The following is a 16,568-nucleotide window of genomic DNA, read 5'->3' as shown; positions in this document are numbered from 1 at the left end:
CGATCCGGTTGGAAACGTGCGGACGCGCTGAATCCGACTGTCCCGCAAGTGAGTATGAAATAAAGTCTCTCCGGACTTGTCCTTTACACTGTAACCCGAAACACATATGGTTCTGGCACGATACCTCTTAAAAATAAGGGTTAAAACTATATAGATAAATATATGGGTAACTATGATGATCCCCTGGAGGGAAATTAAATTGTCATCGCATCCAGATACATGAAAAAACAAAGAAAAATTTGAATAACAGAAAAAATGTTAATCTGTAACTTCTGTTTTACTTTTGCATGGAAAAAACATTGTTTTATAACTGCTTCAGATGTTTTACATCACGTACAGGAGTGTCTCAGAAAATTAGAATATTGTGGTAAAGTTCTTCATCTTCTGTAATGCAATTATAAAAACAAAAATGTCATACATTCTGGATTCATTACAAATCAACTGAAATATTGCAAGCCTCTTGTTATTTTGTTATAGCTGATTATGGCTTACATCTTTGGAAAACTCAAAAATCCTGTCTCAAAATATTAGAATATCATGAAAAAGTAATTTTTGTTTTTTTAATTGCACTACAGAAGATAAAGAACTTTATATTCAAATTTTCCGAGACAGTCCTGTATATTTTAAAACTTGTGGACTTGTTTGACATTTAAGTAAATATGATGCAGCGGAAAAACAAAAAGGGTCGCATTTTCATTTCAAATATGATAAAACAAAAAAAAAATGAGAATACTGTCGGTTTCATTTTCAAAGGTTTAACTTTATTTAACTTTTATTTTGAAGCAGCACTTCCGGTCCCGCGCTGTCATTCACCGGTTAGCTTTACGTGGTTTCTATAAATACCCCCTGCACGTTGGGGCTCCTCCAGAACCTCGTCTGTATCACCACCGGTCCATCCAACCTCCTCTTCCTCCCCGGTCCTTCAGAAGAAGAAAAAAAATGGCAAGCAGCTTCTCAAGAATCCTGTCATCCAAGCGGAGCATCGGAGTTTTATCGGTGGTCGGCGGTTCTCTAACGGCCGGGTTCCTGCTCCACCGGGACCATGTCAACGCCAGCGCCGGGCGAAGGCTCTACCCCGCCAGGTAACCCCGGTCCCCCGCCCCGGTCGCCCGCCCCGGTCCCCCCTCCGGTCACACACGACGCACCGCCGTTTTCGATGTAATTAAATTAATAATAATTTTAAAAATAAATATACACATAAATATAATCGATATAAACATAAATAATATCGTTTCTGTTAGCTTTTCGGGTGACATTCATACATTAGCTTTAGCTAATCGACAAACGCAGGTGTTGTAATTATCGCGTCATTTAACGCGGGATTTGGAGAATCGCCGTTTGACCTTGAAAAAAATACAAATAAATTTTGATTATTCGTTTTTTAAGCCTTGCTTTTTGGATGATATTATTAAAATGTTAAAAAAAACGCAACTGGAGAAAAAAAAGCCTATCAGAATGTGCCTTATGGATAAGATTTTTGGTTATTTAAAAAGAAATCATCTATGTCAGTTACTGTAATGATAAAAATATGGTTAAAAAATGGTAGATGATTTTAATATTCATGTGTTCTTTCATCTAAACCTGGACATTTCATGATATGACATTGATTTATCCAGAAAAAAAATAGTATCCGGCTGCGGGATACAGTGGGTGTAAACCGTACCGCTCTGTGACAGAAGTGCTTGTAATCCACACCAAGGGAGTTTTTTTATTTTTTTAATGGATGCTTGCTATTATGGGATACGTGCCCCAAGGCTGCACGTATACACAGATTAGTGAACCCTTATCTATCTGATATAAAGCATAACTCGGTGTTGCATAACACACACACAGGGCACTGCCAGGCTGGTGTCAAGTCTTTTCCACATGCAGTCGAGGGTTTAGAGATCAGGTTCGAGACTTCCTGTTGGCCGTGCACGTCTTCCAGACAGCTTCGACGGGCTCAAATCTCTCCTCTTTTGATGAAGTTGTATGTTGGAGGGGGTGTAATATTCCACATGACAGATTTACCGAAGTCTTGCGTGCGAAGCCGTGATGTCGCAAGCGGCGGCGCGTGTGATGTCACACAGGTGAAAACAGCAAAAGGCGTGATGTTACACAGAGGGTGGGCAGGCGGGGATGACGTCGCCGTGAGGTCGGACTGCAGAGAAGCTGTGGAGAGGAGGATGCAGAGGAGAATTTGATGGAGGCCGGCTGGAGGGATCGGCTCGAAGAAAGAGGAAGGTGTGTGTGTGTCTGTGTGTGTGTCCCATCATTTCCCTCAAGGCCATCGTCTGTGTGAGAGAAGAGTTGGGAAGGGACGTCATGACACCTTCATCCTTTCATCGGACGACTTCAGACACAAGGCAGTTGGCTTTTCTGCCTGTGGGAGTGTTTTATTTGGCTGTGTGTGCAGCGTCTGGGATTAAATATCACAGCTAAGACGTTCAAGTTTGGTTCCTACTTACCCGCCGGCCGACTTGTCCTGGACTCCTTGAGAGCGAGAGAGGGCCCTGTGTCTTTTTTTTTTTTTCCTTTTTAATCCTGTCAAAGATTAATTTGGCGGCGGGCTATCTTGCATTTCTGTTTGTGCAGTGCGGAGTATCCCGACCTACGCAAACACAACAACTGCATGGCCACCCACCTGACGCCGGCCATTTACGCCAAGCTGTGCGACAAGGCCACTCCTAACGGCTACACGCTGGACCAGGCCATCCAGACCGGGGTGGACAACCCCGGGCACCCGTTCATCAAGACGGTGGGCATGGTGGCCGGAGACGAGGAGTCCTACGAGGTCAGATGGTTTTGACAAACACGTCTTCGAGGCCTTAGGTTGTAAAACCTAAACAGGACAAAGCATTGCAAGCGTATTATAGTGATCCCTCGCTATAACGCGGTTTACTTTTTACGGTTTCGCTACTTCACGGTTTTGCGTCGTGTGTTGTGTTCTGCATTCTGATTGGCTAAAAAGTCACTCTGCTTCTTCTCTACCTGTGCGTCAATAACGTTGCAGTTTGATATGTACACGTACGTAAAACAGCTCGCCGAATTTACATGACGTACGTGCAAACTCTCTCGCAATTTCGAGTTTCTCTAAAACCCATAATGTTGACAAAACGCTCTGGACCGACAAAAGCACCTTGCATGGCCCAAAAGGCACCGGAAGATGCTATCTATCACAGATAAAGTTAAACTTCTGGACATGCTAAAGGAAGCTAAAAGCTATGCGGCTGTAGGTCGGCATTACAGAATTGATGAATCTTCTGTTCGTTCCATAAAGAAGGAAGAAAAAAACATAAGGTCGACAGCAGCAATGTATAGTAGAGTATTTAATTGTATAATAATTGTAAAAAAAAAAAAAAAAGGTTTCTACTTCATGGATTTTGCCTATCACGGGTTCTTTTTGGAACGTAACCCCTGGGAAAAACAAGAGTATACTGTACACACTTGAAAAAGGGATACTGGAATAAAACGTTTTCAAATTCTGCAACCCGGCGGGAAGAAACCCAATTGGTTCGTTGTCGTAGTGTTCATTGCACTTTGGTAGCAGTAAGTGCACAGCATACAAGTCAGCCTTTTTTTAGCAGGGGGCTGGTTGTCAGTCAGGACGCCTCTTCTGGGACGTTTTGGTTTCCATCTATAGAGACGGACCTGATTCAGATGCTCCCTCGGTGTCTGCGGTCCTCGTGATCATTCATCGCTGCAGGTTAAAACGCTCCGTGGGTGTGGAGAGGTCAAAGTCAAGACCCGTCGTGAGTCACGTCCAAGCGGAGCTCGGCGACGCCCGCCTAGTTTGTGAATTTTCACATTCACTTCCTCCACGGAGAAGGGTTTTCAAACCTGCCACCCAGTGAGCGCTTGGATGGACTCCAGATTGTGCACGTATGAATGAACCAGCTCCTGCAGCTCCTCGCATCTCCCCTGTGTTCCAGGTGTTTGCGGATCTGTTCGACCCCGTCATTCTGGAGAGGCACAACGGCTACGACCCCAAAGTCATGAAGCACCCGACCGACCTGGACGCCAGCAAGGTGTTCCTCACCCTCCGACCCCCTTTGCCTCCCGCAGGGACGCCGCTTCCCGTTTGGTTTGGCCGTCTAATGCGGTATTTCTCTTCCGTATCGTCAGATCTACTCGGGCCACTTTGACGAGCGCTACGTGCTGTCCTCCAGGGTGAGGACGGGCCGCAGCATCCGCGGCCTGAGCCTCCCCCCGGCCTGCACCCGCGCCGAGCGCAGGGAGGTGGAGCGCGTGGTGGTGGACGCCCTGGCCGGCCTGCGGGACGACCTGTCCGGGAAGTATTACAGCCTGACCCAGATGACGGACAAGGAGCAGCAGCAGCTGATCGATGTGCGCTATGTAACACACAGCAACAGCGGGCTGGATTAGAAACGAGGACGGTTCGGTTAAAATCCGCGAAATAGCAACCGTCTTTTTCTTTCTTATAAACACTTCCTTTGCTCTTAAATGAGCTCCGAAACGATCGTACGACGTAACTGATGAGGCCAGATGCTGAATGCATGCTAAGCACGGGTCAGGGTGCTCTGGTTGGTTGCAGCCCCGGAAAATGCTTATTTTTTGAATAATAAATATCCATCGTCTGTCGTCTGCATCCTGTTCTCAGGGTCGCAGGGATAATAAATCTACAAAAATGTATTCATACCGCATAAACATGATATTGTGAAAAATCCGCAAAGATTTTTTTTTGCAAATTAATCTGGATTTTTAATAAAATTCCATGGTGGATTAAATATGAATATTTTTACAATTTGATTCAGTACAGTTCATCACAGGATACAGTCTCTGTCGCCGATTTTAAATCCATGATAAAATTTTAAATAGTTTTTGCGACACCATGGGTTTTTACAGTTTGATATCCCGTTTATTTAACCCGTGAGACTGAAAAGGTGATCCTCTTTAGCGAGGAACTACTGCATTTCAATAATCTGAGAAAACCCACAGGTCTTCCTCACATCTCTTGATAAATCAATATTTGGTGGTGTTCAGGTGATTTATCGCAGCGCACAACTTGGAAAGCACTTCGACAGATGTTAACAAACGTGATAAGATAATGCTTAATTGGTCCCCGCACTTGTGTTTGGCCTCGCCTCACGGACACTGTTCCAGAAAACTACTCCGATTGTATCCCGTTCTCGTCTGGACTCACTTTTTTCTTGCTTTCCGTGTCGACCGCAGGATCACTTCCTGTTCGACAAACCCGTGTCCCCCCTGCTGACCTGTGCGGGGATGGCCCGTGACTGGCCCGACGCCCGCGGTATTTGGTAAGTGGCCCGATAAAAAACGTCTTTTTTTTTTACGTAAAGATTTGGCCAGCCCTCGGTTGGCGACGTCCTGGACTTACGGCGTTTTGTGTTTACGTCCCCGTCGCCCGTAAATTTAGCCTCTTTCCATCATTCTCGCTGTCGACTTCAAAACGCTCGTCTCACCGAAGTATCTCTCACCTTCTGTAGGTTCTGAGTTTTTGCCGCTGTGTAGTATCGTGGCAAAAATCGCATCATGTTGCGGCGAAGATCTCCATCTCTATCTCCGGATTGTGAATTTTCAGACCCGAGTTCACGTCCCGTCTGTCAAGACAGATTCATATTTCCTCCCGAGGCTGCCGGTGCGCAGCTTCGCGACCGCAGACACTCGGGAAACCAGTGTCGTGTGGAAGGTCGCTGCGAGGAATGAAAGAGCGATGAATGACACAGTCGTTGTGAATTATGCAAAGCTCCTTTAGTAGAATCCACGATTACACTCGCCAGAAAGGAGCATCTTTAATATTTATAGGTAGGCGTCCTGATACCTGGGTTGTGATCTAATACCAGGGGTTTTATCGCCCGTTTGTATCTGTGATCGGCAGCTGCCGTCCGCCCTGCAGAGACCTAGTGGTCTCCGCTGTGTCCCACGGTTTGGATGACTGTTGCATCTGGCTTCTGTGGTGCGGTTAGGTGGAGGAAAGACTCCTGATCTGAGCTGAAATATCCAGAGGAGATGAGACTGCAGAGTATCTCCTCCAGGAGAATGTGACCACTGCAAAAAGAGCTTGTTTAACAGGGCGCTGGAACTATTCTCAGACTGTCACAGTCAGAATAATTCACGAACAAGGAATTTTCTGTGAGTCGGTCGGAAGGAATAACAATTTAATAAAGTTTAAAAAAAAGGAAAGGCATTGGTGCGAAGGGCTAGCGTTGCATCCAAGTGGTGAAGAGATGGAGCTGTTTTTGTAGCCAGATGTTTCTGGTCCTGATGGAGCGCCGCAACTTTAGCGAAAACTAACAATTGAGCCCCTTCTTGTTCGCAATGGTGATGGATAGGCTGACAGATGAGGTTAGACAGGAATCCCCATGGACCATGATGTTTGCGGATGACATTGTGATCTGTAGTGAGAGCAGACAACAGGTAGAGGAAAATCTAGAGAGGTGGAGGTATGCTCTGGAAAGGAGTGGAATGAAAGTGAGTCGCAGCAAGACAGAATATATGTGTGTGAACGAGAAGAACTCGGGTGGAGCGGTGAGGCTACAGGGAGTGGACATCAAGAAGCTGGAGGATTTCAGGTACTTAGGGTCAACAGTCCAGAGCAACGGAGAGTGCGGAAAAGAGGTGAAGAGACGGGTCCAAGCAGGTTGGAATGGGTGGAGAAAAGTGTCGGGTACTATGTGATAGAAGACTATCGGCCAGAATAAAAGGAAAGGTGTACAAGACAGTGGTGAGACCAGCGATGATGTTTGGACTAGAAACTGTTCCAATGACCAAAAGACAGCAGACAGAACTAGAGGTTGCAGAGATGAAGATGTTGAGGTTCTCTTTGGGAGTGACCAGGATGGAGAGGATCAAGAATGAGTCTATCAGAGGGACGGCACATGTTCGATGTTTTGGAGAGAAGGTCAGAGAAGCCAGACTGAGATGGTTCGGTCATGTACAGAGAAGAGATAGTGAATATATTGGTAGACGGATGCTGGAATTGGAGCTGCCAGGCAAGAGGTCTCGAGGAAGACCAAAGAGAAGATTTATGGACGTAGTGAGAGAGGATATGAAGGTAGCTGGTGTGAGAGAGGAAGATACAGAGAATAGGGTTAGATGGAGAAGGTTGACTCGCTGTGGCGACCCCGAACGGGAAAAGCCGAAAGAAGAAGAAGAAGAAGAACAATATTAGCAGCGACTCCCTCCCGCGGTCACGTACCAGTCGTGGTGTTTCTGCACGTTGGCGGCACATTAGCGATGCAGCATTGAGTTGCAGCGTCTGCCTCTGCCAGCCGTGATCAATCACCGTCTCCCCGTCAGCCAATCCCTGCCCGCCTTCAATAATTCACCTTTACTCCCGTCTCTTCTTTCAGTCCGCGGCCACTCTCGTCCTGTTCCGCCGTCTGAATCTCCGAAGCCCCATCCGTGTCCCGACAGTCTTTTCCTGTGTTTTGTTTCTCTTTTATTGTAATTACAGCAACGACCGCTCAATGTCATGTCTCTGAGATGCAGAAGACCGAATGAAACGTGACTCATAAGTGTTATGAAAGTGTGCGCTCCTGCATTTCAATTCAATTCAGGTCGAGCAACTTTTGTCTCCCGATCAGTGTAAGATGTGCGGTCAGAAACCTGCAGTCTTTGAGCCAACAAGGTCCGATGTTTTTCAGTTCTCCTCCGGCGTGAGTCACGTCCTCCAGCTCAGACCTTCTCCCAGGAGAGCAGATGACAAGTCGAGCCGTCCAGTTATCGCTAAGGACGGCTTCCACTGGCGACGGGGACGTTTAGAACCCATAAACGGAGGCGAGCTTCGCAGAGACGCTCCCGTGGGCGTATCTGCAGACGTCTGTCTGAACGCAGATCCTGCATTTTTGGATTCGGAGAAGATCCCAAGCGGACCGTCAACTGTTTATCAAATAAGAAAATAATCTAAACTCACTGCGGAACCAGTGCATTTTTGTTGACCAAACTCATCTGTTGCTGATATTTAAATGTTACCCTGTGGAAAAAGTTCCTGGAATACCTTGAGGTCCATTCATTCATTCTCTGGACTGTTTTCCTGCTCGGGGTCACATGGGTGCAACCGTTCACTCATTCATTCACACGTCATATAGAAGTTCAACCATTCACTCGCTTATTCACATCACAAATATACAGGCATTCATTCACATCACATATGTAGGTGGTCCTACTCTACCCACTAGGTCTACAACGACTCGGAGTCATGACAGGCGTTGTGATAATATTAAAATGCGCGCTGAATGCACTGGCAGCGAAATGCAGTGCTTATAATTGGCCTATACTCACGCAAATATGAACATTAAAGGGTTAAAAAAAAGGTCAAATAGCACGGTACAAATAGCCGATATGAATGCAAATACTGAACGGTGCTACGGTAGAAACGGTGTTTCGCTTAACGACGAACTCGCTTAATGACAGACCCCTTGGAACCTGAGGACCAGCTGTCCAGGCTACAATAACCCACTCATTCACACATCTAGAGACACCCACCCATTCATTCACTCATTTACATCTCAAATATTACATACGTACATACACGTATACTTGGATGTGTAGCTCAGTGGTAGAGCACATGCGTTGCATGTATGAGGTCCTGGGTTCAGTCCCTTGTTTCCCCGCCGTGCCAAATGACTGTTCTTGTATTCTATACAAGCTTTCTGGAGTTAATAGAATCCAATATCGTAGAGGCAAATTTATGCATGACATGCTGACTCAGAGGTGTTGCAGGAAGGCGCTGTTGTGAAGCAGCAGTTCTCTATGTTTTGATGTACTGGCTGGAAGAATTTAGCCCCAACACACACACACCTTCTGGCTTCACATCCAGCCCTTAGTAAATCTCTAGCACTGTCAAAGGGGCCGAAACGGGCAAAGAGTCTCTGCAGCGGTTGAGTCCGTCGGGTTGACGTGCACAAACGACGTGACAAACGGTGTGTGATGTGTATGTAGCAGGAAGTTCCAGAATAGATTTAACTGTCATATCATCTCTGACGCTGAGAAAATGTATACCCGTCCTGATCTTAAATATGTTAGATCCTCCTCCTCACAGCAAGAGGGGCCTTTCTGTGGAGACTCCTCTGGTTTCCTCCCACCGTCCAAAAAACATGTAGGCTGCTCAGTAGATATAGATTGTCCAGATGTTTGAATGAGAGGGTGAAAGCTCGTGTGTCTGCACGACGTGCGACTAATGGAGTCGTTCTTTTTTTCCGTGCAGGCACAATAACGAGAAGACCTTCCTCATCTGGATCAACGAGGAAGATCACACCAGGGTCATCTCCATGGAGAAGGGCGGCAACATGAAGAGGGTGTTCGATCGCTTCTGCCGGGGACTCAAAGAGGTTGGGCTTATTTTTAGACTGGCGAGACGAGTATGAGGCGGTGTGTGTGTGTGTCGATCGAACCCGTCTATCGAACCGGTCATCAATAAAAGCCAAATATCGTGAGTTGTCCGGTGATAGAAGCGGGGCGGCCTGCCAGAAAGTCGCTGTCCAAACACACCTTATTTATTCAAGCCGTGCCCGTTGAAATTGAAGTGCAAAGGGCAGCGGGAGCGTCTGGCCGCGGACGTGACGGCCGGCGTCGCGCCGTAACGCCAGCCGTTCCCGGCGGAGCCCATGCATGTGCGTCTTCTCCCCCCCCCCCCCCCCCCCCCCGGCAGGTGGAGCGTCTGATCCAGGAGAGAGGCTGGGAGTTCATGTGGAACGAGAGGCTCGGATACGTCCTCACCTGCCCCTCCAACCTGGGCACGGGCCTGAGGGCCGGGGTCCACGTCAAGCTGCCCCTCCTGAGCAAGGTAACCTTCTGCCGCGGTTTGCAAAAAAAACCCCAAAACAAAGCAAAACATTTGTTTTCCTGAAATCGTCGCCGCACCGGATTGTTGTCTCGTCCTCTGCTATTTGCTGTGAGCTCAACGAAACACCTGTCGGTCTGCAAACTGAGTTTACCGTAATTTCCAGACTAATTAGCGCACCCGAATATAAACCGCACAGGTGCAAAATAACAAAATAAATATAGGTGTACTTATATAAGCAGCACTTGTCTGTGAGCTTCAGGTGTCCACAATGTAACAAGATATTTACACAAACATTTTAAAATCCCGGTATATGTACTGGAAATGATTTTTTCAGAATAGCTCCTGTGACACGGCTGATGGACAAAGATTTACTGGGATAATAAATAAGACAAGGAAAAATCCATTCATTTGCTATCCCCGCTCTGTCCTACTCCAGCTGATCGCTGCCTTGGTCTTCCTCCTGCGCACTGAAACCGTTACAGTCGTCTTTTTCAGTGTCGGAATTGAACGGCCCCGGAATTTCATTGGTCCGATGTGATGAAGCTCAAGGTTTTGGCGGCGTGGAGCTCCATAAATAAGCCGCATCGTCGTTTAACCCGCAGTGGTCAAAGCTCATAGTCCGGAAATTACGGTCGTCATACCCTGACTTAAGAGTTGATTTTATTTCCTTGACCCAGCTCGTAACGCTGCTCGTATATCAACTTAAATTTCCACATTAAGATTAAAATCCCCCCTATTTTCCTATTTTGCTATGTGTTTTTAGACAAGAAAAATACACTTCATAAATCGCAAATAATGTTAAAAAAAAATAAAAGTACATGATATAAGAGAACGTAAAGAAATAAACAGTTTTTTATTCAATGTATTTACTTGAAGATCGTTGAAAGATGCCCGTGGCGGTGAGGAGGTTAACTAACTGGCTACACATTTAATGCTACAGTGTTGCTAAATGTAACTCGCACACTTTGCCACACTTTGTCTAAACTTCATTTATGGGCAGACTGAACCCCACTCCTCCTTTTTAAAACCAAAATCAAACCGTCCCCGACGTTCCTGCCGTTCGTTCCACCACTTCCCTGTAAAAATCTCCTGCCTTCTCACAGTCGATGCTCTCCGTCACCGTATCTCACCGAAAACAACTTCTCCATCTTTTCACGAACGAGTCCACAACACGCTCGTTTTTTCATTATTTTCTCCAGGCTAGCTAGAGCTGCGCGGTGCAACCGACTGATTTTAAACACCACTTCACGGGCGGCGGAAATCTTTGACATGCACTCATAAGACGAGGTTCCACTGTACTCGCTAGAACCTAAAGCTCCAGGTCAGGATGTTTGAGTCCTTTGCAGTTGTTTCCCACAGAAAGGTAAACAGTGGGAGCCACAAAACCCTTCGGACATTGAAAATGAAGCTGACGCTTCTGCTAACAGGCTCTGCTCTATTTGAGGTCCTTTTTGTATTTGGGAAATCAAATGATCCGCTGCTGCAAGCCAAAAGCGAGCTGTCAGCCGTCAGCCCAAATTAAAGGCTATTTCACTGAATGCCGCAAAATAGAAATTTGCAAATGAAATCACCACTTAAAATGTTTACCTGATTGATTTGATTTTTAGTTTATCTTTTTTGCACCCGAATCTTCGCACACAGGGTCTGCACATCAGGGCTGCAACGGCTAAATCATTTTTTTTTCTGTGCATGTTTGAAGCAACAAGAAAATTAATCACATTTTATGTAAATGCTGTAAGATCACCATCATCTACAAATGTAGAATTAAAATTTAATTAAATACTCATTATCTATTCTCCGCAGTGGCGGGATCTGGTTCAGATGCTGTAGGGGTCCATATCTTATTTCAGGAAAAGACTAAATGTCTAATTTTCAGAGTTATAGAGAGAGGATATGAAGTTAGGTGGCGTGAGAGAGGAGGATACAGAAAATAGGGTTCGATGGAGAAGGTTGATTCACCGTGGCGACCCCTGAAGGGGAAAAACCCAGAGGAAAAGAAGATGAAACGCAACATCGATGAATCCAGCGAGGAATTTTCCGATTGCAAGCGAGTGAGAGCGTGTGTGTGTGTGTGTGTTAGTAATCTGCTGTTCTCACACACCTCACCCAAGGATCCCCGCTTCAGTAAGATCCTGGACAACCTGCGCCTGCAGAAGCGAGGGACGGGCGGCGTGGACACGGCCGCCGTGGGAGGCACCTTCGACATCTCCAACCTGGACCGCCTTGGCCTGTCAGAGGTAGGAAAGACAGGATGCGAAGTATCGATTCCTGCAACGGGGAAAGTCAGTTGTCACAATAGTAATATAAATATCGCAGGGATGGGGTGAGATAGGGGGTAGAAGGGTTGTGCATAAAAAAACATTTTGGTGATGCTCGTGAGCGACGTCTAAACTGTGCTGTATTCAAGTAAATGCTCGTGAGTTTGCAGTATTAAACAGCCTGTAAGTAGACGGGATGAAGGACCTGCGGGTGAATCACCCTCGGAGAATATCCTGCACTCATAACAAACTCCACTCCCGGAGAATTTGCACTTATTTTGCAAAGCTTTGAAGGAGGGGGTTAGTGTGTGTGTGAGTCAGCCGAGGTTTCATAGCTGATCCCCGGTCAGTGGGGAGGAGGAGCCGTTATCACTCTGTGTTTAAAGATTCTTAATCCGCATAGTTTTTATTTAATTTTTTTTTTTTTTTTTTTTAAATTCCTCGCACGATAAGAGACCGTTGCGTTTTTGGATATTCAGCCTCCCCAGTTGGGATTTCTCGCTTGAAATTTGTGCGGGAAATTCTCAACGCAAAAATTCAGCAGCTGCACGTTCCGGATGTTAAAGTTGATCCTGTGCGCGGTTTCACAATCGCTGCTGCTGATAAACATCGAAGCGGTCGGTCCCGTCCGAGACGCAAAGTGTTTGCTCCAGCAGAGAACTGAGAGGATTTTATTTACGCTCCCTTCCGTTGTCACATTCCCACCGATATTTTGGAGGAAGGCTTTTCTGGCATCGCCAAGCCGTCAGGCTGATGTTTAGATACAAGCCGTGAATGGCGGCGACTTCACGACCACCCGAAGGTCTGGACTTCTATCTGAAGTCGCAATCGGAGAGAATTGAGATGTAAGTGGGAGGAGGAGGAAGAGAGGCTGCGTCTTGCCTTTGTCAAACAGCACAATGCAGCTGTTCTCTGTTGACGTAAGCGATCGCGCACTCGCCCCTTCGGTCCTCGGGACGTTATAGACGGTCCCGTAGAGAACGTGCTGGAGGGAAAAAAAAAAAAAGGGTTGGCAGCAGTCGTGCCCTGCGTTGAAAGGCCGTCCCGTCCCTCCTCCAGGTCCAGCTGGTGCAGACGGTGATCGACGGCGTCAACTACCTTATCGAGTGCGAGAAGAAGCTGGAGAGAGGCCAGGACATCAAGGTGCCCCCGCCCCTCAAGCAGTTCAAGTAGACCCCGACGTCCACACACACACACACAACCCTCCGGGTGCGCAAACACAGATGTGATAAATATCTATATTTCTGCTTCATTTACTCCGCCTGCGCATCTGATCTCCCCAAGCCGCCGTAAAACATCCAGTGATATCATCTGCAGCAGCCTGGACATCCCAGGAACCTGCTCTCAGCTTAGGTGTGTCTCATCCGGAGGCTTTTTATTTTTTAATCAAGATTAAATCCCGTCGTCATCACACTACAGGCTCATACATATTTATACAAGATGTATTTCTATAATATCCGCTGGTTGAGCACCCAGCCCGACTGCATGGCCAAACTCTATCTTCAGCTCTTCGACCAAACTCCCTCCGATCGTGCTGTTGCCTATGACCTGGTGCTTGTGTAGACCATCTGTTTGTGGATCACGTGCGCATAATTCTGTTCCTCCCCATCTCGAGTGGATTCGGTCGGAGATCACAAGGCGACGGAAGAGACTGCGGTTCCTCGCGTATTTTGAAGACGTGGCATCGAAATGTAGCGACGCGCCAGCTGAGCTGGGTCCCGTACTGTAAGCTGTCAAAGCTATATCATCTCTGAATGTCACACTGTTGTGTCTTTTATTAAAGAAACCATCTATTTAACAAGATCTGCCTCCCATGTTCCTGTCTTAAGGCCCGGCTCCTTCCGGTTTCCCCGTGGATGTAACCCATCCTGTGGGATCTGAGGATATTGTGGCCGAACCTGAAGCTGGAGGAGCCGGATCGGGATCCAAACAAAAGTGTTTTATGTCCAAAACACAGGCGGTCTCAATATTTGAGTGTGTTTTTCCTCCAGTGCAGACACTAAGTGCTGGAGAGAATCCACCATGCCCTCCAGAGACTTTAGGCAAAGCTCATTTTGCAAGGACGTTTTCCAGCGACTGCAAACTCTGTGACCGAGTGACGGTTTGCTGTCCGCCGTCAGGCAGTAGATGTTCGCTGGATCCGCACGTCGGCAGGACAACAGGCGTCCAGTGTTGTGTGAAGACGCAGCTGAGGCGACGACGTGTTCCCAGACGTGAGGAATCCCTCTGTTTCCCTCTCTAGAAGATTCCGTTGTTCTCGGCGCGTCACACACACACACACACACACACACAAACACAAACACAAACACACACACAAACAATAGCTGCAGACTCATCTCCTCCTCCTCATTACACATATGGACAAACAGCCAGCCATCATGCGGGTATATTGTATTCTAGACGTGATTCTGAATTTATTTGGGAAATAATAGCGGATACTTTTAAAGTGCAAATATAGAAAGGGTTGAAAAAAAAGGCATGAGTGAATCTAAGATTGAAGGATTTCTTTAGGGCTTTTATAAGGATGCAGTCATCCTGGCTTGTTGTAGAGAGCTCCATCTGCTGGATGACCACCGCACTGCCCCTGCGGATAAGATAGTAATAATAATGATGTGTTAGAGTAATTAAATAATGTCAATAACAATAGCAGTGGACTAACTGCCACTGTACTGTTTTTCATTTTCTATTTTGGCAATTTTGGCTATTGCTGTTTCATCCTGACATGTTTTTTTTTCTCCATTTGTTTTTATCCATTGTTCTCTAATGTCAAGTGTCCTTGAGTTTTAAGAAAGGTACTTATAAATGTAATTTTATTATTATTAGATATAATAGACCCCTATTGGTTCTGCAATAGAAGAACATGCAAATAAGGATATAGATACAAAATGAACAAAGACTATGTAACATGTATTCACTTTGTGCAGGGTTATAGAACAGCACGTGAACAGTTAGCATGATGTGGGTGGTAAAAAAATGAAAAGGTAATGGGTAAGGTGTCCTGGAGAATGTATAAATATAGCACAAATGAGATAGTACAAAAAGATATTTTGAGATTCCTGTAGCAGCATCAACACCCAGATGTTTGTATATTGGTGGTTTGATTGCAGTGATGTCAAATCCTGAAGGCAGCATCATTGAGGCTGAAAAAAGGCGACATTTTCCTTTATTTGCTCTCCTGTTTGTAGATCACGTCCAAAATGCTCTGATGGCAACCGATCACGTTAGTAGAAGTCTCCTGACTTAGAACAGGACATGCCTTTACTGGTCCCACGGTGGGGACATTTCAAATTCAGGGATTCAAGACTTTTATTGAAATTACGCAGAGTGCAACGAAATTTAGAGATAGCAGCTCTCAGGTTCGATGGAATCAAAAACAGACAAAAACAACCTTAAAAAGCAGGATGTAGCACAACAATTCACTGAGAGTAGCATCTCTGGATTCGCGATATGAGAAAAAATAAGGGCAAATTTAATAATAACTAGACAAATAAATAGATAAATATGTAGAAAGGAAAAATTAAAGAGGTAAAAAAGTGAAAAGTAGAAAAAAAGACTGTACTGTATGACACTGCAGTCATAGTAGTTACGTCAAAGCAAGAGTTGGGAAATAATCCATGAGCTCACAGTAAATACTCTTGTGTAAAAAAGGATCAGCAGAAATTGGCAGCAGATGAACACGGATTACAGCAAGAACACTTTTGAGTGAATGGGTGGATATATGAATGAATGAATGAATGAATGAAATCTATCAGGAGCAGAGGTGGGAGCAAAACAGTCGACCAGCCGCTGGAATGAAGAATCTGCTAAATCTCTCCTTCACACACTCGGGTGAAGAAGTTCCCCTGGAGAGCTCCCTGCAGTCCAAAGGACCTGAATCCATGCAATGTGATTGTCTACACCTGTGAGCTCCAGCTTGTCCCTCAGCGGCAGCGGCCGGATGGTGTCGAAGGCGTTAGAGAAAGGGCCTTCACAGTGCTTCCAGGGTTTTACACGTGAGAGGGATGATTGTGTCATCCACCCCGATGCCAGGCTGGTCGGTGGATGGATTCACCAGGGGAGCCAAAACCAGCCACTCCAGTGTCTTCACGAGGTGCAATGTCAACAACGCAGGCTGGAAGCTGTTTAGATCCTTCAGTTTCCAGTGCCATTTGACCCCTCCATGTGTCTTGATACTTGAATTCCTGATGAATATGTAGATTTCTGTACCCAACATCTTTGCACAATCGACACAAAGTCTTTTCAATCCTTCTCATCGAAAAGTGCATAACCAGTCCAGCAGGATAATCAAGCTCGGCACAATTTCTTGCCATAAATGTCATGTCAAAACCACAACACGGTGAAAGATGAATCTATTCAAGTTTTAAAAAAAGAAGTAAATGAATCATAAATCATTTTAAGTCACATAGTTTGAAGCCTGTTTCCCGAGGGTGACCCAACCTGGCAACCTAACAAATCAAGCGGAAACAAAACACAAGTCTTTTCCAAAAAGATACGTGAACTTGCACGATGGTGAAATAGAAATGACTTAACTGAAAAAGATTACACTTTTTTTTTATTATTTG

The 16,568-nt window shown here is 45.9% G+C and overlaps 1 protein-coding gene across 1 annotated transcript; it reads left to right on the top strand.

Moving 5' to 3' along the window:
- Positions 1–857: 857 nt before the first annotated feature.
- On the top strand, positions 858–13,807 carry LOC147232354 (creatine kinase U-type, mitochondrial-like). Its single transcript, XM_086149131.1, has 9 exons — positions 858–1,082; positions 2,575–2,773; positions 3,912–4,007; positions 4,105–4,326; positions 5,173–5,258; positions 9,170–9,293; positions 9,614–9,748; positions 11,860–11,985; positions 13,066–13,807. The coding sequence occupies exons 1-9, from the start codon at positions 940–942 to the stop codon at positions 13,177–13,179; spliced, it is 1,245 nt and encodes a 414-aa protein (XP_086005257.1). The 5' UTR covers positions 858–939; the 3' UTR covers positions 13,180–13,807.
- Positions 13,808–16,568: the final 2,761 nt, after the last annotated feature.

Source organism: Fistularia commersonii, chromosome 7 (genome assembly GCF_037954325.1).
Source record: "Fistularia commersonii isolate RoL2024-O1a breed Wild chromosome 7, RoL_Fcom_v1.0, whole genome shotgun sequence".
NCBI classification, from domain to species: Eukaryota; Metazoa; Chordata; class Actinopteri; order Syngnathiformes; family Fistulariidae; genus Fistularia; species Fistularia commersonii.
The sequence above is the reverse complement of the archived record's forward strand: the minus strand, read 5'-3'. Positions and strand labels throughout refer to the sequence as shown.